Genomic DNA, 23,755 nt, shown 5'->3' with positions numbered 1-23,755 from the left:
TTGCATCTATTCATACCTGTGATCTAGACAGGAGAATCTAGTTCTCCAAACCAAAAACTATCCTCCTGTAGATCAGGCAGATTCAGAGCCCACATCTGGTCATCTTATGGGCTGCTTTCCTCTCGTTCACTGCCAAAGCCCCACTAACATCAGTCAGTTCCATCTGAAACTGCTTTATCACTATGAAAACACACCTTGACTTTCCTTTTTGTTAAAACCCTTCCAAAATCTGCTACACCTTTGGCTCCTTCCTGGGAATAGCCCTGATCGACATTTGTTTGGGTGTTTATGCTGTTCACTTGCCAAGAAGCAACTCTGGCACCTTTCTGCCATTCAGCACCCCATAAAAACATTGAAGTATATCATAACTTTCAGGAACAATCTTTAGACAGAAGCTGTTGCTAATCCACGTGCAGCGCACACCTAACCCACTGAATTTTGTCAATGGTTCTAGGATTTCAAGGAGATGATCCTTAGGAGGTTGATGATCTGCCTGTCATTCCCTCTGCTTACAGGCAGGGCAGGTACTGGTGAACAGCAAGCCCCGATGCTTGCCCTACCAGCACACAACTCCCATTAGCATTGCCATCCACATGCTTATATTCATCCAAGAGCTGAACTCCACTGACCTCGCTTGGCTGATGAGATCACAGCCCAGAAAGGTATGGCTGCAGGCCAGTGAGAAAACAGATGTCTGCTATAGACACCACTCATTGATACTTTATTCCATTTACTATTTATTTAATACACACTCCAGGTCGATTAAGGTTCTGTTATTGTGAACTCTGTACTAGCATTTTTATAAACAAGGTCTGTCTAAGAATAACTGGAGAGACTCCCTTGCCAGGGGACATGATAACTGCCAGTAGTTTGTTGCAAGAGGAAGATTGTCTCAATGATGGTTTTTTTTTGGTTTTTTTTTTCCTCCTGGTTTGTTCTGTGCTTAGAAAGTTTCTTATCCTCTGATAAGAAACACTTTGAAAGTTTTCTGGACCAGCAGCTCAGGGCCTTCTCCAGCCCGATGGCATCCTCCCCGAGGCAGAGCTTACCAGGAGCTCAACACGAGTCCAGTCTTCAGGATGAAGAGAAGTTGACAAATAGATTAAGTGCCCGAGTACTAGCTTTACTGGCACAGCGCATGGTTACTCCACACACAGACAGCCATGGGACACTTTGGATATTTTGCAGCAGAAACCCACTGTTTCTAACCCAGCCTTGCCACCTTTGTGCTGAAGATTTCACAAACAAGTTTTCTTCAATTACAGTTGAGGGAGATAGGAGGAAACAATCAGGAAAAGATAAGAAAAAAATGATTGTACCCTTTATCATCACAAAAGCACCTAACAGGACAGTGCAAAGATTGATCATGTGAATATAAAAGCAATTGGGGGCAGAAAGAGAAGGAAAAAAGTCACCCCACCAGCACAGGGAAGATTTCTGCCATTGTTAGGAGCCCCCTCCATGGGGAAAAGCAGGGCTGGAGACTAAATTCTCCTTTAAGAGAGAGATGTTACATTGGCTGTGGTCTTCTGATGAAGAGAGAAATGATTACTCATGTACATGCAATCAAAGCAGCTCTCAAGTTACTGCTGATTTTGCTGCTCATGGGCATTTTATTCTCCTTGTGCTCCAGGGCAGTACAGGAACATATCCAGCCCCAACATAATTTGCAGCAACTTCCCAACAATCCTCAGTGGAAACCAAAAAAAATCAGTACAGGTGTGCCCCACATCTCTTTCCTGCATTGCACTGCATGGGTGAGGGCGAAGGAGCAGCCTGTGCAAATGCTTCCAAGGAGGTATTATCAAATGACATTTTCCTTTATCCAGTGATAATTGATGATCAGGCCATTAGAACAGAGATTAATGTCACAGGGTCACAGAAGATAGTCTAGAAGGGACCTTGAGGTCATCTAAATCCATCCAACCACCCTACAAAAAGCTCATTTCTGACAGATATTTGACCCCTTCAAAATAAGATGGAAGCTTCTGACCAATATTTTAAACAAAAATTTTCTTTGGCTGACTATAAAATACTTAATTCGTTTCTCTCATATATAAAAAGTCTCTAAAGGCAATTTTTTCAGGTATTTTCAAAACAGAATTAAACTCTTTTTACTGTGCTGATCAAAAGAGGTACTTCTGAGCTTTAGGTTGTTTCTAGCAAAATAATTCATCTTGGGACAACAAGAACTCCAGGGGGTTATTCTTTTCTTGTTTTTAAGCTTTATGCTCTGCCAAGAAATTCAAGTTATTTTCATTTAAAAAATTGTTTAGAATTGCCAGCAAAAAGAAATAATTCCTATTTGCACAGATGCGAGGACCATTCGTCTAGAACCAAGGACACAAGTTGGCTAGGAGAAATACTGTGCCACCAGTGAAACAGTAAGGACACTTGAAGGATTTGCTCGGAAGAGTTTTGGTGCAATAAACTCTTTTGCACACTTTCCCCTCACCTTGTTTCTGCCTCAGTTCCTGCCTGTGTCGAACCAGAAGGCAGGTATGCCTGTTGGCGGGGAGGGAAAATGTGGGTGATAGACCTTCATTAAGTACTTCGCTGAACTTGACTGAAAGGTGCCAACTAAGCGTGCAGCTCTGGGATGACTGATGTGAAAGCGTAATGCAGTGTTTCCCTCCCATAATTACAATTTCATCATGTAATAATAATAGGTAGTGATTGATTGTGACCCTTCACCGCTGCAGGATGTTGGTCGTTAGGAGGAACTGATTGATCACTAGAGCTGCCATTTGGCCATGCAGAGCCCTTCCAGTGCCTTTTAGAAGGGGAATGAAAGTCTCTTTAAATAAATAAAACTTTAAAAGATCCCAGATCACTATCAGGAGACTCTTAGCCCCTTCCTACCCTCATTGTGTCAGTCAGCAGAGCAGGAGGTTGCTAGAGAGCTGCCTCAAAAGGCATCATTTGGGTGCTGTAAGCCCACAGAGATCCTTCCTTGCCATAGTCACCCACCAGGTGGGGAGACACTGAGGTGAAGGGCAGCAGGGACCATCCCCTCGAGCACCAGAGGGACTGTGTCAGTTGGTGGCTCTGGCACAGGGAGAGAGTTTCTGCTCTCTGATCCCTCAGGAGAGCAGAGGTCCAGTCCTCAGATGGGATTTGTACCTGCTTTAATGCTGTAAACAAGAACCGTGGGCTGAAGGCCAGGAATCCAGCTTTGATTGCAAGCTCTGCCACAGGCTTCCTGCATGTCCTTGGGTAAGTCACCTCACCTTTTGCACTTGTAGTGCAGGGTTGAAGTTTCTTGTGTCCGAATGGCAGAATCTTCAGGGACAAGGCTTGTTCGTTACACGGGGATGCTGCCCTTCCATCCCAGTGTGGCCAAAGACCTCTTGGGACCTCCTATAACAGTCACAAGGATCTTGTGCTCTAGGCTGCATCTCCTTCCATCCTGCTGAGAAACTTAGCAGCTTCCCAGGTGACTTTAGGCACCGCTTGATGACAGTACATTAATAAACACAGAGATCTGCTGTCTGACAGGGATACAGTGCCTGCACTGTGCTAGCATCTGCCAGAAGTGTTGTCAAGCAACTAACTGCCTGTAATTGAGCTCTCAGAAGTATCTGCCCTGAGGTGAGCCGCAGAGAAATTTTACAAATGAAGATAATAGAGGTTTATGTCACACACACACACCGAGAAGCAGCAAGCTATGATCACTCACTTGATAAATCCACCTTCAGCAGCGGCTGCAACAGCTTTGTCCGCAGCTGAATTAGGGTCTCCCTGGCAGCATTCCGTGCCTCAGCAAGCAGAGTGAGGCTGCTTATTGCCCTGCATTGAGCCATGCCTGGAGCCGGTCATAGTAACCCATATAGCACCCCCTTTACCCCCAAAATATTCATACATTTCTGCAGATTTCCAGACAGGATTCATTATCCGCAGGCATTCACCAGGACATCTGGAGAAACAGGGCCAGCCACATTGCTAACATTAATCAATTCAGCTCCCTTGAAGTCAACACGGCTATGCCAACTTGCCCTTGCCAAGAATTAGTCAATCTTTTCTAACCTATAAGCTTTTCCTGAACTTACTGTTTATTCCCAGGACACATCATTATTTACACTTTTAAATAAGAAAGTGAAGGAGGTGAACAGCAAGAGAGATACACATGCATCCAGCTGTAGTATCCAAGTGCTGCACCAGAATTAACACCACCATCAGGGTAAGCTAAGGCAGAACCAGGAGCTCTGCTTTCAGGATGGAAACAAAACAGAGGCGTGCAGACAGGGTAAGCAGCTTGCCAAAAACACCCCATCCAAACAATCCAGGAACACAAACCAAGCCTCCCAAAATGCAGGATTTTGTTTCTGCTTTTTAGATGACCTCCTAACAAGGTTGTGGACCTGTGAAGAACCAGAGAAACTGCCCAAGCACCTGGGGTTTAAATGTTTGAGGTAACATTTTCAGAAATGATTGGTCCTGAAGCCCAGATCCCTGTTAGGCATCTAACTGCCAGCAGTGCCAGTGCAAGCAAACTGTTTTTATATTTTGAAGCTAGAGGCCATAGGAACCTAGTTCTCATCAGCTTTCTGTAGGAAAATGAATGCCAAGAGCCCAAGTTGCTTTTGAAAATGGGATTGTACAGAATTGGAAAAGCACCTCATTATAAATCTTTTAGAGTGCCTGCAAAATGCCAAGAAACACCCAGAAGATCAAAGTCTCCCACCATTATTCTTCCTTGAGAAGGGCAGAAAGTGAAGTTGAATCCCTGAAACAGCCAGAACTTCTGAATGTGACCTTCTGCAATGACATCCTGGCTTGGTCATCTGTGCAGACCCAAACAGGGACTGCTGGCTTCATCTTTAGAGAGCTACAGGTGAGCACAAGGGTTAATCCCTTTCACTGGTGACTACTTGTGGGCTCTACCACAAATGGCAACACAGACACTCAACAAATGTTTCATATACTCCCTTTCCACAGGTAGTCCAGTCTTCATACCCCCAGTCCCAGCACATTGACCTCCTTAGGCCAAGGGGTCCTGTGCAAGACCCCTCACTCTGCATCCTCCATACTGCTGTACCGTTGGAATTGCATCCCCCTGATTCTCTGGAGACTGTTATTCACTGTTGATACATAAATACTGTGTATTTTCCAGCATAATACTTGAACAACTGAGTTGCCAAGCATGTTCTCAAACAAAGGAGTATAAAAGCAAATATACACAGAGGAAGTGTAATGAGATCCCTGTATTGTTACCCCTCCAGGGATGAATAATGACAGCCCAACAAATGGCATATGAATTTCCTGAGGACTGACAGGCAGCTGGATTTCTTGTACAACTGTATCACTTCATGCATCTGTGGCCATGTCAGGGTAGATGGAAGAAGAGTCAATCTCCACCAGTAGCACAGGGCTACTCAGGATGGAGTGGGAGGGAAGTACCAGACTGCCCAGGCACTTGCTGCTGTCTTTTGAAGACTTGTACTTCACCTAAAAGCTCTGTAGAAGCAGATCCCACTGGATGCCATAAACTCTGTGGATCCACTGAAGTCCCTTGGACAACCTCAGCTGCAGTGTGCTAGGTGAGGTTGTTTTACGCTGAATTGAGGATCTGGCCCTCCACGCCTGAATTTAAGGCAAAGACCTGAAAAAAATTAATACACTATTATTCTACGACGATCCTGAATTGTCCAGGTCTCAGGATCACCTCAGCAGCCCACAGCCCATACTGCAGATGGAGATGCAACACACCTACAGCTGCACATGACTGTGCCCCCAGCTTTTGGGTAGGTATCTGCTAAATTTGACACTGCACTTCAGCAGGGCTGTCCTCCCCATGCTTTCTTGGTGCTGTGAGCCCTAGGAGATCTGGGCTTTGGAGCTTCCCCCTAGCAGAGCTGTGTTAGTGCTTGGCTTGAAGTTTACTTTTTCCATCATTCTTGTGATTAAAGAAAGCCAAGTACAGTCTGACACATCTGCTGTCAATTCTGTTTTAGTCCATTGCTGAACAGCAGTTAGCATGGGTTTGGATACCAGTACAGCCCAGTGGCCCCAGCACATCTCCATATCTGCTTGATAGACCTTCATCTGCAAGTCTGCTCAGATATAAGCTGGGACATTGGGCTTTCACCTCCCCTCCTGCTGCAGAGGCACATCCAGCTGTTTAGGTCCTTGCTGTGATCCCCACTGCCCCATCTGGCTGCCTTATGCTGGGTCAGAATTAGCAAAAGTGTTAGTGCCACTCCATTTTCCCAAAAGTTGTTTTCTTAGTTTTTAACTACATGGAAGTTTCTGCAGAGCAGTTTTCCACAGGTGAAGTGGATTTTCCATGGGAAATAATGAAAATCTGAGGAGAAGCGAGTCAAAAAACTCCTTTGTGTTTTAGGGGAGTTTTCCTTGTTGGGCTTTTTGGTTTTAAAGTTTTGCTTTGGCTTAGGAGGAGGGAAGAGTAAGACAGAGTAGAGCAGCTCTGCGTCTTCTACAGCAGGTTGTAAACAACATGGTCTCTCCTGTGCCCACTGAGATGTGGGGTCCTGGATCTAGAGCAGGTTGGCCAGAACCTTTCACAGTCCTCAGCAGTGACATGTCATGCAGCAACCAGAGTCCTCCAGCTTTATGGGCTGCAACCACATGAATGTGATTCACCAGCTCACTTTCCCCCTGTTCTTCCCTGAGCTCAATTTTGGGAATTCAGCACTGGAGCCTGGCTGGTCATCCAAGAGTACACAGATGAGAGAGGAAGACTATGATAAATCCAAGCCAGCTGTATCTCTATTCCCCATGAAAGCTGTTGGTGAAGCACTAGGGAAACGCTGAGCTGTAGGCGACTTATCTTATCCCAAACTAACCAGCAGTGCAATTTCAGTCCTGATGAGAGTTTAAAGAGCTGCGGCTAGTCAGCCTTATCCAACTTAAATTATGCATCTATTGTCTCGGTGGGCATGACCCACTGGGTTTCAGAAATACTTTACATATCAAGTACCTCTAAGCAACCCCAGCCCATGCAAAGGGCACAGAAAGACAATATTTGAGGTATCCCTATACAGGGTTACCTTACCCACTTTCCATATCACCCTTCAGCAATCTGTTTACTGCCTGCAGCTTCCTCCCAGGCTCACCCTTTGAAGGTGGTGAAATTCTGCCAGCTGAGCTCTGCCTGCCTGGCATTTCTGGCTGTGTGCTCCCTCCTGCTTTCCCCAAGGGAAAAGCAGCTCTAGCTGTCTGTCCGGGTCATCTGCCAACCAGGTTACCTTGCAGCAACCCAGGCTGGCTGGAAACGGCGTTCCTCCCACGGGAGATGCAGTAGGATCGCTCTCGGTGACTGTGGGTAGTAGGCTTTGCTTCTGCAGTGGTTGAAAACAAAGGAATTTTTTGGAGGTTCAGGCCAATATAGGTAGAAGCACCCAATACTTAAATGCCTTTCTAAATTACCTGAGTTACTTTGATCTGCAGCTGGGACTGGAAGTTTCATAAGAACAGGTATTTGCTAATCTCTTTAGGTTATGTTCAAGGTCTTCCTTGACCACAGAAGGGAATCTGATGCACTGCTAGAGAAAACCCAGGCAGAGCATGGACCTCTAAATTAGAGATTCACCCATATTCACCTATGAGCAGCTGAAAAGAAAGGTTCATCTCCAGTTCTTTGCTCTTGGAGTTACCTGGGCTCAGAGATGGGATACTGGATGCAAACTACATGTCTGATCCAGTCCTGTATGGGAACATCCTCAGAGCTTGCTCCAGGGACTTGGAAACAAGCCGAATTTCAGGTAACAAGCCATTAATGAAAAACAAGACGTGAACCAAAGCAGTAAAGCAGGAAGACTGACACTTCCAATAACCAGGACGCACATGCCTGGAACAGAGCCGCAGATGATAGGTAGAGGAACCAAATTTAAAACTTCTGCAACAGCTTCTATCTATGAGAAAAGCCAGGGATGCTGTGAAAAACAGAAAAGCCAGCAATGCTCTGTGAAAAGCACTTGACAAAATTCCCTGAGAACTGCAGGAAAAAGCCTCTTTTTTTGTTAGAGTAAAAGGCCAAACCAGAACCTGTACATCCAACTTGGTACTAGAAAAAAGAATAAGGGAGGCCTCAGAGAGCAAGGACAAGCTGAGGTCCTGGGGAAGACCTGGGGTAGAGCCCACCAGGGTTCCTGGAGAGGGAGGCTACAGTCATGCCATGAAACCCAAGCTAGACTCCCTGCCCCCTTTCAAGGGTGATGAGAATTATCTAGGGATGCTGTTCTTATTAAAAAAGAAAAAAAATTTCTTTGCTTCAATGCCAAAAAGTTATATAAAAATAATTCATGGCCAGATTAATGCAAGAGAGAAAGTCATTAGAAATCAAAAATGAGATAATTCTGCTGTAGACATGAGTGATGGTAAGAAATAAATTATATTTGGCTGACATTACTTAATTAGTTGGAAACATGGTGCTTTCTTAAATTTTCTTTGGTGAAGCTTTTAAGCTTTTGACACATAAATTCCCAGCTAAATAACCTAGATGTCAAAGCAGCCAGTTGCATCTTCTCTGCCAAGCCATTTTTTGAGCATATTATTTTAAAACTTGATTCCTTTGTTCAGAATTTTGGTTGCTACCAGGGCACAGCATGTAATTTCTGGCAAGAGCCCAATATCCAGACAGGACTTTGTTCCTGAGGACAGCTGGTACCAGTGTCCTCCCTACCAGCTCCTGGTGGGATAGGGAAAAGATCAAGCCAAGACAAATGGTGATGCCTTCATTGCTGTAAGCAGCTTGAATAACCAGTAACACTTAGCACTGCTGCAGTGCTTCTCATCAAGCATCTCAGAGGAGTTAATGAGCATGAATTAAGCCTCCCAATTATAGCTGGCTATATAAATAGCTGCAGACAATATTCCTGAAGGATGCTTTTCAGTTTTTAACCAAATTGTTACAATGATGGTGGCTGATTCTTCCAATCCTGTTTGTAAGCCCCTTCTCAGGGTGAGGGGGAAATTGTGGAGGCAGAAGTTAAGATCTAAAAATCCTGCAGGACTGAATCACGGTCTGCTGGAAAATAAGGGAAAGCAGCAGTAAACAGAGCAAACAGCTTAGGGAGAAGAGTTTAGAAACAGCAAGATCAACCAACCTACCCTGTCTTTGGTATCAGTTGCTCCCTCCCTGTGAGTTAGGGTGTAGGACCCTGCAATGATCTGGAATAGGTGTTTTATTGAAATTAATTATAATCTGCATATGGGGGAAATCCTGACTGACAGAAAGATCTGAGGACTCACAACGGCCATGAGGTTTTATCCAAGCTGAAGCTACCAACACTAACATTTGACACAGGAATTCCTCTCTCTAATAAAGAAGCCATTAAACAAGGTGCTGAACACTTACCTTGCATAGAAATGTTTGAATGATTTATAACTAATTAGTCAGTATTATTACCTTTTTAAATATATGCATTAAGAAAAGAGTTAACACCATGGTTCTTAACCACAGAGAGAAATTGGAGGATAATAAACTTTAGCTTTAAATAAAGCTATTAACGGACAGATCTAGTGGCTAAGTAAGATTTTTGAAAGAGAGAAAAAATAACAAAAACTCAGAAAGGGAAGCAAAGCAATTCCTATTGCAATATCCTGGTGGTTAGGGAACTGGGACTGCCAGCAGCACACTCTCAGCCATCTGTATACCAGTCCCAAGGAAAAAAAAGCACTCAATAACGACTTCTTCCTGAAACCAGGCCCCAGTAAAAACTCTCAAGCTTGTTTCAAATGCATTGTTTTGGTCCAAAGCCCAATAAACATGGAACTACCTACAAAACCCACCAACTTTTTCAATGGCTTTCTTAGCACGGACTCAACTCCAAGCTTTAACAGCACTTTTTTGCCTTCGCAGATCCTGCCCAGATGTTTCCCTAGTGCTCACAAGCTACCCCAGCTCTTTCCTTCCTCACTTTAACCTTCCCTCACCTTCCTCAAAGGGGTCTCCACACCCTCCAGGTGCCACATGGAGGTGCTCACAGCAGCGGCCCTTTCCCTTTCAGGTAAATTCCTCCCTGCTCTGTGCTTTCCCATCCCTGGCATCTGCATCTTTGCAACGTGACACCCATCTGGGAGGTTATCTCAGTGCCAGACCCCAAGCACCTTCACGAGAAACGCCACATTCACTTGCACAACCTGGAGACCTGGTTGATTTTTAGATGAAAGCAATAGCTCATCACCTTTCTTCCACCAACGTAGAGAAAAATTAAATCCACCTTAGTTATCACCACCATTAGCAACAACCTTTCATTGGCTGCCTCTGCCTCACCTACCTCTTCATCAAACCATTCTCCTTCAAGAGCTTCCTCCTTTAGCAGAAGTCCCCAAAGCTACTTAGAAGACCCTTCAGGCCATCTCCTTCAGAGCAAACACTTCTCTGTATTCAGGATGCAATCCCACAAACAACACAGACACTCTTATCTTTTAGACGGTCTTGCCAAAACAGCATCTCAGAATGGCGCCCAGTCCAAACTGAGCGGGGAAACACTCCCCAATATCCACAAGCCCAGGTGCAACTGGGAATAGCCTACAGGGAGATGCAGAGGACAGTACAGATGCTGAACGCCATTTCACAGGGACATACCTTACCTCCCCTCCGCTCTGCAGCACCAGTCGCCTTGTGAAGGAGAAGCACCCACATCCCAAAACTGAGTAGCTCTTATAAAATACAAGAATGAGGGACAGCACTCTAGGAGCTGTTGCAAAACCAGGCTGAGCTCAGACCTGGGATTGACATCTCCTAGGGAATTAGCAGAGGAGCACCTGGTTTTGAATGCAATCAAGGTGAGGTGAGAATGAGGTAACTAGTTGCTCAACTCCATCAAGCTGAGGTCAGCTCGCAGCACATCCAGCTGTGTCGCTCAAAAGGTACATGGGAATTTTAAAGTAAAATCTACATATATATTTTCAAAATGAGGTACCTATAGAGGTTAGGCATTGCCAGAGTTTGGGAGCAGCTAATTACAATCCTGATGAGCTGGAGGTTTCCAGGCTGAACTCTTGCTAAATCGCCATATTAAATCTTGTGCTTACTTTTGACTCCTTTTCTAGAAGGTCTCTGAAAAATGGGCGATCTGAAAGACTCCCATCAATTACTCTGCACCGGATGCAAGACTTGCTAAGAAAAATTAAATTGTTTTAATTCAGTTTAGTTAAGTGGCAATTGCTACATTACATAAATCTGTAATGTTCTTTAGGCACTGCTTTGTATAGCACTGGCCTGGGACTCTTCTGAATTTAATGATAATGAATTTTTATATCTTAAAGTGTTGAGTGTGTAGGAAGCAATAGCAACCACTGGCCCCAGAGGTTTGGATCAGCATCACTACTGTAAGTGCAATGCTTTTGAAAAGAAACTTGGCACTGGAAAGGTTCCCCACCACCAGCTATAAAGGACTGAATTTGTCCTCCAGCATCCCTGATGCAGGAGGATGATTTCACCAGCCACCAAGACCATCCAGTTTTTGCAGCAGGGCTGAGGGCAATCCCTCAGGTCTCCTTCCCTGAAATGGTATTTGATGAAGGTACTTTCGACAGGACAGATCAGCCCACACAGAACCCAACTGAGCAAAACACGCACACGTTCACCACCCAGCGAAGCCTCCGGCTCCCAAACACAGCGCTGTGCTGGGTGGGAGCTCACCTATGTGATCAAATCCTGCTGGCCTCAGCACACGCTTCTGGGCTTTGCCGTGGGGCCAGCACAGTTGCTGGACATTAATGGGGTGGACATGCAAGTGTCGGGGGTCAGCACCACCAAACCCATGGGGGGAGGCCGTCTCTACCTCCGCAGCGTTGAATGAATACAACCGTGTCCATCGCTTGGTAAAATATAGCTTTTATTTGTTCATACAAATAGTATGAATTACCAGAATTTCATTTCCCTAGAAACATCTTTCTCTGTGTAAAATTAATTTGTGTTGTACATACCACAAAATAATCGATTTACATTTTTTTTCAGATTTTCTTTTTTGTGCGTTTTTTTTTGTTTTTTCTTTCCATTTTGTTCTTTTTCTTACAAATTGGCTACTCTATAGTACCATGTTACAGACAACACGTCACTAATATCTGTACTGCACTTCTGAATACAGGACTGAATGAAACTCAGCCATAAATTAATGTTACTATGTGGAAAAAAAAAAAAGAACTTCTAATCACACCTCCAAGCTTAACTTCAAAAAAAGTTGTTGGTTTTTTTTTTTTTTTAATTATGACAATAGCACTGATTCCGGTATTAGCAACCAGATGTACACCACGGGAAATTCACCTTCATTGTCTTATTTGCTAGGTAAGGCCTTTACGTTAAAAGTCTAGTGCAGACTTCATTACGAAGGATATTGAGCCAGGGCTAACAATTTGCTTAAGGTTAGAAGAGTTATTATTCACTCTCTGTATTTCTACTTTCCAACAAGATTGCTTCATGAGAGCATTTTTCAGCAGGGCTTGATTATACAAATTAAGCCCACACTCTGCTGTAGAGCTGAGGAAGGCATTGGGATATTAAAAAGTTGTTTCCAAGAAAGGAAGAAGGAAGACGTAGGGGATGCGAAATCTTCCAGCATTCAAAAGCAGGCACGCACACGTGCTCCGGAGGGAACCGCGCGGAAAGGCAGCCACGCCAACGCGGCAGATCCCGGAGGCTCTTGCCACGCAGCGGAAGGGCTCAGCCAGCGAAACCGCTTGGGGAAGCGGCGCGGTCATGGCTGGGAGCTCACCCAAAGGCCAAGTGGAGAGGATGAGCGTCTCTCCACACATTGCATAAGCCAGCTAGTAGGACGACTGAGGTTTTGAGAACCAAAACCCATGCTTTTCCACCAGGAATTATTTTCTTCTCCTCCCCACCCCTCACCCCCCGCAGCCCCTTCCCCTCAGTCACCCAACAGCAGCAGGGTTTGTGATAAAGCAGACACGCTTGTGCATTCATCGCCTGTCCTGGCAGCAGGGAACAGAGCCAGGGACCTGGCTGGAGCTAAAACCAAAGCCCCCAAACATGCATAGATCCAACCGCCACTCAAGGTTTGCAGCTGTGTTTTACAGGACGGGCGTTGTGTGTGTGGTCTGTCAACCTGCGCAGCTCAGCAGGTGCCTGTGACCTCTGGAAGTGGGACTGCATCAGGCCAAAGCATCGCTTTGTTGCTAGAAATGGCCCAGGGCAAAAAGGAGAGGATTTGCCCAACTTTCCTGTTTGTGCTTGGAGGCAAACCCCAAGGAGGGATTTGCACCCTGCTCACAGCAGGTTTGCTAGGCAGCTCAGTCCTGACATTATGCTTAGCATCTCCCTTTGCTTGAGGACACCCCAGTGCACTGCACCCCATGTATGAACCCACACACACCTCACCAGCACTGAGGGAGGTGCGAGTCCCTAAATCCCTTCAGAGATGTGACACTGCTGAGCCAAGCCAAGAGCCCTTAGGTTCAAACAAAGCACTGAAGGGCAGCACTTTACCTGCAAATCCCTCCAGCAGACCCAGAGGTGGGTATCCACCTGAGCAGGACTAAATCAAGACCCAGGGAGAGTCCAGGCTCCAAAGAGCCTTTTCATCACCAAACAGCTGCAGCAGAGAGCTGTAAGGAGCAGGCAAGAGCAAGGAGGCTGCAAAGTAAAAGAAACATCTGGGAAATGCCACTGAAAACACCCCACCACAGCTGGGCATGGCTCAGCAATGTGGTACTCAAAGGTGGTTTGCTATGGGTGACTGGGGAGATGTGCAGGGCATGCATTTATATAGGCAATGTATACGAAACTGGAGCATTAACACAACTCACATATGCTCTGCCCATTGGCGCATTTGCTGTTTCGAGTTTTACTTACACCGCCTGCTTTATGCAAGTGCCTACATGGTAATGTCATGAGATTTATCCAGCAAGCTCCACGCTCAGTGCGGTACATCATTTCAGCGCTGCAGGTGAGGTGCATGGGTTTTTGTTGCCCAAAGACAACATAGCCCTGCTTCTGTTAAAAATTCAAGGAGCAAATCACTTCTGTTGCCACCTTGCTCTGAAAAAGTTCCAGTTGAGCTAGCAGAACCCCTGACAATAACGATAAGGCACTGGCACACACGGTGCTTATCAAAACGTCCTGAGCACACAAAACGTGCCTAAAGCTCGCAGGAGAGCCCTGCCAACCTGTCCTAATGCCCCAAAGCATTTGGTTCCACCTGAGGGGAAGGATCTCCAGGTTATTGTACCTGGGTTGATGGTTAAGTGCTCAGAGCCTCCTGTCCTGCCTGGCTACCACCCCTGCGCTTGCCCGGGGCATCAGAGCGGGGGGGGGGTGGGTGTACCTGGCTACACCTGGGCTGAAAGCAACACCCCAACCCAAGTACAGCCCAGACTCCCCCCTGCTTTTCTACAGATTCATCCTTGTTGGCAAAGCAGCACTTCTTCCTGGCTCTAGGCAAACGCTGCTCCTTGGGAGAGACCGTGGATAGGGTGTTGGACCAAAATGTAACGGGAATCAAGGGGGCCAAGGTTGATGTTCCCCAGCCTCAGGCACCGGGAGCTGCTCCAGCGGCTGCAGGGCTGGAGATGGTAGTGCTGCCTGTGCCGTGTCCTGGGACACCCTCCATGCTGGGGATGGCACCAAGCAGAGACCTGGGGTTTTCCCGTGACACCGCAACTCTGCTGGCGTCTTTGGTGGGTGGACGCTGCTCCCCGCACTGCCGGTGCAGCGGCACAGGCACTCCAGGAGCGACGCTTCTTGCAAGTCATTCGGACCAGCGCCGAGCGTGTCACATACAGATACATGTATTTTTACATTTGTCCTGCAGTAAAGATTTAAAATGCATAGAGGGATCGTGGGAAAGAGCCTCCTTGACAAAATGCAAGAAAGATAAGTATACTGAGGAGACAGCTCTGCCCATGCAACAGGCTCTGCAGCTCCTCCGCTGGAAAATGAGCACGTTACCCTCCCGGCAGAGTCCTGGACTGCAGAGCAGGAGCTGTATGGCTTGGGGTTCCCTGCGCTTCACAGCCACCAGTAAAACGCAGAGGTATGTGGGTTGTAGGGAGATGACCAGCCTCCCTCCCCACCCGCCCCAGAGAAACCTCCCCCGGGGCTGCAGGACTAACTGTAAAGCTGTGGGACAAGGGAGCACAACACCGGAGCAGAGACTGGGACACTGGAATAGGGAAAGCAAGTGTTTATAAAGGCCAGATACCCGTAACAAAAATAAATTTGTGCTTTCCCTCCCTCCCCGCCCCTCCCCTGCCACCCTCCCTTTTTTTGATTTTTTAAATACAAATTTTGTTTAGGAAAAATGGAAGCACCGTCTGTTACAAACCAAACCAAAAAGAGGAGAAAACAGAAGGGGGGGGGCGGGGAAAGGAGAGACATATTAGAATTAAACACCGTGGAATGTTAAACAGGTTACGGGCTACCATTCTAGCCAGTGCGGTTAGGCAGCTTAGTGAATTAATTGCTTAGGAATTAAAAATAAATTATTATAAAATAGATTTCTGTACATTTTACATACATATATATCTCTTTATATACGCAAACCGTGCTGGGCAAGAAATTACAGGAGACTTTCCCACGCCAGCCTCAGTCCCAGCCGAAGTCCTGCCCCGTCATCTGGTAGAACTTCATGTTGAAGGGCCGGTAGAAGTCCCGCAGTCTCTGCACCACCTCCTGGTCTATGTCGGGGTGGGTCCTGCCTTTCGTCTTCCCCAGGCAGTGGGGTTTGCTGCTGCCTTCCGCCTTCTTCAGGCAGGGGAACCCCTTGGTTTTGTTGAAGTAGAAGTGTTTGTCGGTGATGATCCTCTTGAGGCCCAGAAAGTCCTGGACCCTGCCCAGCTCCCCCGCGGGGTCGCTGATCAGCCTCTCCCCGCTGACGAAGAGGATCTGCCCGATGGGGAAGTAGAGGAGCCAGTTCTCCAGGTGCTTGGCATAGATGCCAATCTGGATGGCGCTCCACGAGGTGTCGATCAGGCCCGTAGTCCTGTTTTTGAAGGTCAGGCTCTCAAAGGTGGGGATATCGGGCTTCTTGGAGAGCGTCTGGGTGTAGTCCGAGATGGCTCTGGTCACGGGGTCCCGCACCACCACGATGAGCTTTGTGCCCTTGGACATGGAGGAGATGCGGGCTGGGGCCTCCTTGGTGACGAAGTAGCTGGGGGTCTTCTCCATGGTGATCTGCCCCTCCAGGGTCCTGGGCATGAGGTCCCTGCAGCAAAACACACAGACATGGGTCAGAACGACAGGTAACAGGACCAAAAATATGCATATGCATACATATATATATATATATGTTCACACATAGATACACAAGAATTTTTCTCCCTAAAATGCCTACACAGGCCATTTAGTGCGTACAGATAAATCCATCTTCCATTGATTTAGGGATTAGGGGGGGGATTATTATTAAAGGCCACTGTATTAGAAATCCAGCTAAGTAATCTCCCAGTTATCCATGAGTGGATTAGCTGGGCTATGCTCTGCACCTGGAGTGCGGCTACATGTACCACACGGGCTCCAGACCAGTCAGGATGAGTCCTGAGCTACACCAGGTGGCTTTCCTGGCTCAGGTCAACACCGGAGAGCCCTCAGCTCCAACCCAGGGCTCGTTTTCCCCACAGTAACAAGAAGTACAGTGTAACAGAAAAGCAGGACCTCACCGGAAAACGTCCACCTTGCTTTCCGTTCACCTCCCAAACGCAACACTTTTCCCAATTCAAGCAAGAGGGTGCAACTTGTCCCTGGCTTGTCAACAACAGGACCTCATCCAACCATAGGGGTCCTCTGGCACCCAGCTTCACCCATTTGCTTTACTATTCCCTCTCGCTGTGCAGACTTGCTCCCTATTGCACACTAGAAGGAACATCAAGAGCTGCTGGTGGCATCTTCAGCACATCCCAGTCCAGCACCCAACGAGGACAACCTCTCCCCTCCACTGCCACAAAGGCTACAGGTCCAGGACACAGCATACGACCACGGAGAACACAACCTCAGCTCATGGGTAGGATGTACCCTCACAAAATACCCTCAAAACCTAAAGCCTTCAGCAATTTCACTTTATTCCCTGGCTATTTCTAATTAATCATGTGGGGAAAAACTAGAGAGCTTGCAGAAATGATGGAAGCAGCACAAACCAGGAAGAGTAATTTTTTCCTATCATTCATTAGGCAAGCCTAAATATCTTAGACCATTTGCCAATTCTTTCCCTTTATAACCCAATGGGACTCATTTGCTCTGGGTTGCAAGACAGTTAAAAAAAAAGGCAAGAGGGGAGTCAGCCACAAAATTAAAGCTATAAAACTTGATTAAGTTTTCAAGCATCCACCCAGCACAGAGAAATAACCAGCCAGTGTGTAATCTGCAAGCCTCAAACAGCGTTTCCCTCAGACGTACGACACTGCACACAGAGGCTGTTTGTTCCCTGACGGCCATCTCCTCCCTTACCGCTTTTATGCTTCTACAGCAATGAAGACCATGGGCTCTTGCAATTAAAAAAGCGACTGATAATTTGTGCTAAAGCCAATGGTTGCCCTGATTAAGAAGCCAAGGCAAAAAGATGACCCATCTGTTCTGAGGCCAAATAATAGGAAAACCAGGAATGAGAGGTCTGATTGAATCAAAAATCATAACATGCCTATGAAAGTTGGTCAGCAGCTATTTATGCAACTGCTATTTAGCTCACACTGTAACTGGTATTTTGCTTCATCAGCTTCTGCAATTAACTTTATGCAATGTGTTTACTGGCAAGGGGCACCCAATGACTACATCTCTGCACTGCAGGTGAGGTGTGCTCAGAGGCTCCCCAAAAAGCCCCATCTCCACAGACCCATGGTGAGAGACGGTCCCCATACCAGATCTGCACGGGTCACTGGGAGAAGTGGTGATGGACAAGCTGGACTGTGGAAGAAGGGGCTATCAGCTTGTGGAAACCCCCAGCCATGCCCAAGGGTGGTGGCAACCCCCAGGGCTGCAATTTCAAGGCCATGCAAGTGGAGTTTCACATGCAGATAAAAATCACACTGGTCCACCAGACATCTGGGAAGCGAGAACTTCTGAAAGTCAGGAGCCAGCCTGTGCCAAAAAAACAGTAACCAAAATAAAACTCTGACTAATCCTTCACCTTTCTGGCCAACTCCACAAACCTGTAACACCATCGCAGAACACAGCCAGTCTGTAATGGTCAGACACCAACTCTTAAATCTATCATGGGCTGATGTGGATTTCAACAGTCTACTCATTAAGTGGTGTCTCTTTTTATGGCCACATTAAATCCAAGTTCTACATCCTGCGCTGGCCATCAACCGCTTTCCAGCTTGATTTAAGAGGCTTGTTTCAACCCACGAAGTCCTTAATGGGCTGGGACCTGCCTAGAGAGGAGATTGCTTCCCAAGACATGCTCAGGACAGCCGTGCTGCACCGAAGCCCTTTGGCTTCAGGTCAGGTCTGTCAGATTGCTTGCTGTATGGGGCCCTGCACCTCGAGACCAACTTCTCCTCCAGGACTACTACAGTCAGTATTTATCAGTCTCCTGGGAATAATGCAAGGGTTAGTTTTAACCCCTTGCACAAGAGAGGCATTGGGTAGGGCTGGGCCATGAAACAGGAGGAAATTGCTGGGGGTGGAGGTGCTGAGTCAGTTGATCTGGTTGGGAAACACAGGCTTTTAATTAGCATTTCAACAAAGAGGAGTACTCTGCAGAAGTGGAAGACAGCAAGGAGCACCTCTTCGAGTAAGAGGCATCCACAGGCCCAGTGTCAGTCCTTTTCCAGACCAGTCAGCACCTGAACCCACACTCTTGATTTGTGGCTGAGGACTTCCAGTATGTCTTGTTTCCAATAGAGCCGAGAGCACTCAGTTCTGTGCAGGTCTAGACCCCCCAAAATTGTTATTTTTGGAGAGAACCTGAATCCTTGGCATTTGCAGAACATCTCGCTGGTGACCCATCACAGCAAGAGAAGCAAGACAAGGCACACCATTGACATTGCTACTGGTGTCTGGCAGCACAGGCTAAGATGAGCGAGATAGAAACAGAGCCTTCAACCCAAGAATGAGAACTGAATCCACCAAAACCAGCCTTCAGCCCTAGCTCCAGCACTCCCTTCCTTTGTTGTACCCAGACGGGTGCCAGGCATAGCCCAAAACTAAGATCCTCGAAACCGTCTCAGACGCTGCCTTGTTTGAAAACTGGCTGCATAAAAGCTAGACAGCAGCAAGTGAAGCCAAATATTGTGGCCCATGGATGTGGTTTGAACCTCTGACAGCATCACGTCCAGGAAAGCAAAGTTTTATTGTATAGGTCTGTCTGTTGTGATGAGCCTTCTCATGCTTTCCATAATCTCCTATAGAGGCATCAGTCATCGTGCTGGCAGCCAGAGACAACAGAGCTTCAGGGACAGGAGGAGCTGGTAAGTTGGCTGGTCTGAACTCACACAGGTGGAAAAGTCACCAAGGAGCATTTATTCCCATTCAGACCACAACTGGAGAAGGGCAACCTGGCCCACATACAGCAATGCAGCTCCAACACAACACGCTGGACATACATGTTGGTGGAAGTAGGACCAGACTTCAGCTCTGAAGACATCTGCTCCTGGGGCTCCAAGACAGCAAGGGCTGCACTAAACAACAGCCATTGTAGGAGGGAAAAGAGGAGCTGTAATGGTCAGAAGAGCTGTAGCCACCATGCCCTGGCAGGATGCAACCCCTTTGGGCAAAAATAATAGCAGAAACCCACAATCAACTCAACAGTGCATGCGCAGTTCAGCCCTGTGGCAGTTCGTGACAGCTGTGGAGTCCTCTCTTTCCGTGGAAGGTTCACAGGCATGTTAGAGACCTGGGCAGCTTCTGCCAGCGCTGTTTGGTGCAAGATAAGAATGGCAGAGGTGCAGCTACCACGGTTGCCCATACAGGAGAGGAAAGGGAGATGATAAAGGGAGTCAGGCTGTGGGAAACAGGGAGCTCAACTGAGCCCTTGGACAAAAGCTGCTGCACCAGTCGGGACAGGGCTGGATGGAGACACCGCCGAGGGCTGTAGCGGATACTGTAGTGGAAAGTAAAGATAGTATGAAAAGCCTGGCAAGCAGTCCCTCCTGCCTTGTTATCCTCCTGCCTTCTGGCAACCTGGAGTTCAAAGACCTCTGGAGCCAGCATCTGCATCCAAATCATCCCATTTCATAGTGCCTATGAACTGTCTAATCCCTTCAAACCCATGAATACTTCTGGCCTTGAGAACATCCCACAGCAGAGAGTCCCAGCACCGAAGCACTGCTTTTACCTGTTATTTGAACCCTCCCCCTACATCCCTGCTCGGGAAGGGACGAGGCACCTGCTTTCTAAAAGCCAGGAAAAGGAAAGCCAGGACGAGGAGCACCAGCAGACTCCCGGCATCCCTTACTTCCCACCAAGCCCAGCCAGCAAAGTGCTGGCAGGGCTCAGCACTGCTCTGCTGACTTCGGCAATGCTGTCGGCAGCATCGGGGGTCCCAGCAAGAGGAGGGAGTTGCTGCGTGAGCACAGCTATGAATTTTCCACGGGCAGAGAGCAGAGCCCCTAACCCTGAGCTATTAACATGTCAAGAGGGACAGAGGAAAAGCTTTTCCTTTAATGAATATTTCCTCAGTGAAGCCTGCACCCTTCGTAGGCGAAGTGATAGGCTTAGTCTAAAGATGGATTGGCCTACTTTACCTATTAACCACTTAGACTAATGTAATAAAGGCTCTCTTTATTCAAACAGCCCTAATCCCCAGCCCGATGCAGCTCTGAAGCCTAGAATAAGGGATGCTAAAACGAACCCAGCCAGGCTGCTGCTTGGAGAAGCACTGGTGCAAGATTTTGTATTTTTTTTTTAAGTGCAAACTTCTCCAATGTGAAAACTGGACCCAGAGCGAGATAAATTTACAAAGTGGGGATGACAGGTGGCCACACGGTAATCCAATCCTGAAGCCTAATGCCCTTTGTGGCAGCTTTTGTCTGCGCAGAGGGGCTCTGGGCTAATCTGCTGCCACTTCTCAAGGAGGAACGGTGAGGGGCCGCAGGCTGGGGGGGTCAAGGGGACCTCTGCAACCTGTTGCTGCATTATTTGCCCCAGGTAGGACAGACCAGCGCGCAGGGCAGAGCCCAGCAGTTGTTACCGATTTTATCCCCGGGGACGTCTGTCGGTCCCCCCCACGCACCTCCTGCCATTTGCAAACACCCGCTGGGATAAACCCCTCCGGGGTCTGCCACGGCCCAGGGGTCTGTGGAGATGACCACCTCTGGCCGTCTGCCCATGTGGAGGTCACCGTCAGGCTGCCCAGCAGAGACCCGGCACACTCAGGTGCTCCTGCTGCCAAACAGGATTCCTGGAGCTGAGTGGGTGATGAGTTTTCCCTCCTGGGGAGGGTTTCATGCCAGATACATTCCTACCCCACACCCAGAGTCACCCAGCATCGCTTTCGGAGATGTTCCCCCCACTCCAGCGTGCTCAAGTGCTGAAGTCCCACTGGTAAGTTTTAAAATTGGGGTGCCCCGTGCTGCAGCGATGGCACCCTCCAGTCTCGAGCCCCTCCACCTCCAGACCACCCCCTGCTCAATCCTCTGAGCTGCCTCAGTTTCCCTCTGCAAGGATGACAAAACTCTCCTAGAGGAGATGAACAGCTGTGTATAGGGTATTGTAAAAGCAAGAGAAGCGTCGTTATGGTCAGGATAAAACACTGTAGCATCCGGATGCAGCTATGAGATGCAGACCGGGGAGCGCTCGCAGCAGTCCCCGCAGCAGATCTGCCAGCAGATACAGCAAGAACCTCCTTTGGTGCAGAATTTCTAGACTTACCCCCACAGCAGTTCCCTAGAAGCAAGGAAAATGGGGGAAAGGGGAGAAAAAGCAAGTCAAACTATTTTGGACATCAGCCACATTCACACCAAGTTCAGGCCTGTAATCCAGAACCATTTCCTTTCCAGCCTGGTGGTGCAGACGCAGAGCATCCAACCTATTTCTGGCCAGTTTCTACCCAAATTCCCAACTGGTGTTTCAAGACAAAGAAAAAGCGATTTCTTCCCAGAAATCCAAATCTTGGCAACCTGACTGTTTCTGGGGAAAGCGCCCCCAAATCCTCCCAAAAGGCTGTCTAAGAAACCACACAGATTAGATTGAAAGCTTATGGCGAGAAGGTGAATAGAAATGCAAAAGGTAGACACAAAACCTCTTCTTCCATTCTGGGAGGAGACACATTTCTAGCCTCCAGAGTCATGACAGGGAGTTTGAAAACCCAAGGTGAAAAGCCCAAGCAGCAAGACCCAGAACATGGTACAATTTGGTGCACGTGATGCATTTGTTGTGACTTTTGCTGCGTTTCTAATTTGCAGGTTGGAAAGCAAACAAGCCTGCTGATACCAGCTCGGAAAAGCTTTAAAGGAAACAAGTGCAGAAGATGAGGCAGACTGAAGCCTCGTCCCCTCCTACAATGATGCTCTCCAGCTTGCTGCATCCTCTCCTGTCCTATTCCTGTCCCCAGGGGCGGTTTGGTCTCCTGTCCCCATTCCAGCATGGTCCCGCTCAGCTTTGCTCCAGTCAGGATCCCACCAAAGCCAAAGGGCTTGTTTCAAACTACAGTCCATCCATCCGCTGCCTTAAATCAAACACACTTTTGAGGAGGGCTATACTGCCGTTCCTGCCCTGCACAGCCAATTCTCTTTCTAAATCCCCCTGCTTCTCTGCCTCTTCCTCTCGTCCCCTGTCCCAATAAATAAATTTAGGCTCACTTGCTAATCTAGTGTCTTGAAAAAGAGCTGTAGACACCCAGGAAAGGATTGGGGTGACATTTCCATTGCTGGCAGCTTTGCCTTCCAGCCTACCTGCTCTACCAAGGCGATACCCAGTTGTTCCCAGTCTCCGAGGCAGCAGGTTGCTGTCAGAAAGCAGGAAAAATGTACAGTGGTGAGCAGAGCAGCCAAGGGCTGGATTAAAACCACACACTTGTAGCCTCATACAGGCACCTGACAGTGAGGAAGAGCTCTGCAATGCTCTGGGAAGCAAAAACCGAGAGCATCACCAGCTCAGCTCTGAATACCACCACACTGGACCCTTCCTGACCCTCCTCACTGCAGGGCTGATCACAAAATCATCAAATCCCAGAAATACTCCTTAAAAGCAAGAACCTAACAAGCCCGGGGAAAGACTGTTAAAGTAATAAAGCATTTAGTTACATCACAGAGCCTGCCACCAACATCAAGGTCAACCGGCTTCAAAATTACCCACTTGGCTTTGACTCCCCTTTCTGGTGGCAGCAGCTCCAGATGGGGGAAAGAGGAAGATGGAGGGGGAGGAAGAAACAGAGAGAGAAGCATCAATAGCAAATTCCTCTTTGGGGGTGGGAACACTTGCTGGTTTATTATTTGATACATCACATTTTTCTTACCAAAATTTTCCCTGGCTCAGGCTGCCGTTGCACCAAGGACCTGTACAGTAGCACACAGCCTCTCCTCCTTTTATGACCAGCGGTGAGGGCAACATGTGCGCCTTTGTCTCGAGCAGGAGCCTGTTGTTTGGGTTGGCAAATTATACAACAATAAAAGGGAACGGCTGGGAACCAGCCTCGGCCTTTTTGAAACGGGTGTAACCCTATCCAGCTCCGTCAAACACTCGCCACGACATTTACACAAACCAGATGATGGGAATTAATGAACTTTGGGGGTGAGGAAGGGGTAGGTAAAGGAGGAGGGAAAGGGGGAAAAAGTATGTGGGCTTGAAATTAATGTTTTTCTCACTTTCCTTGCTCCCTGCCCCCAAATCTGCCAGGTGCCCTTCACCTGCTGGGGAGTTTGGGGATTAAAGGAGGGAGAGGAGGGTAACGGCATGTGA

At 47.6% G+C, this 23,755-nt stretch overlaps 1 protein-coding gene across 1 annotated transcript in view; it reads right to left on the bottom strand.

Annotated features, from left to right (window-relative positions):
- Positions 1 to 15,095: 15,095 nt before the first annotated feature.
- HS3ST3B1 (heparan sulfate (glucosamine) 3-O-sulfotransferase 3B1) overlaps positions 15,096 to 23,755 on the bottom strand; it is a 28,102-nt gene continuing 19,442 nt past the window's right edge. Inside the window, exons 2-3 of the mRNA XM_010579430.1 lie at positions 21,467 to 21,487; positions 15,096 to 16,130 (exon numbers count right to left, since the gene is read on the bottom strand). Coding sequence (XP_010577732.1) covers positions 15,512 to 16,130; positions 21,467 to 21,487 — 640 coding nt within the window. The 3' untranslated portion in view covers positions 15,096 to 15,511. The remainder of the gene's footprint in view (positions 16,131 to 21,466; positions 21,488 to 23,755) is intronic.

The sequence above is a fragment of the Haliaeetus leucocephalus genome, unplaced genomic scaffold, assembly GCF_000737465.1.
Source record: "Haliaeetus leucocephalus isolate CR32 unplaced genomic scaffold, Haliaeetus_leucocephalus-4.0 Scaffold657, whole genome shotgun sequence".
NCBI classification, from domain to species: Eukaryota; Metazoa; Chordata; class Aves; order Accipitriformes; family Accipitridae; genus Haliaeetus; species Haliaeetus leucocephalus.
Note: the sequence above shows the minus strand (reverse complement) of the source record. Positions and strands in the feature narration are given on the sequence as shown.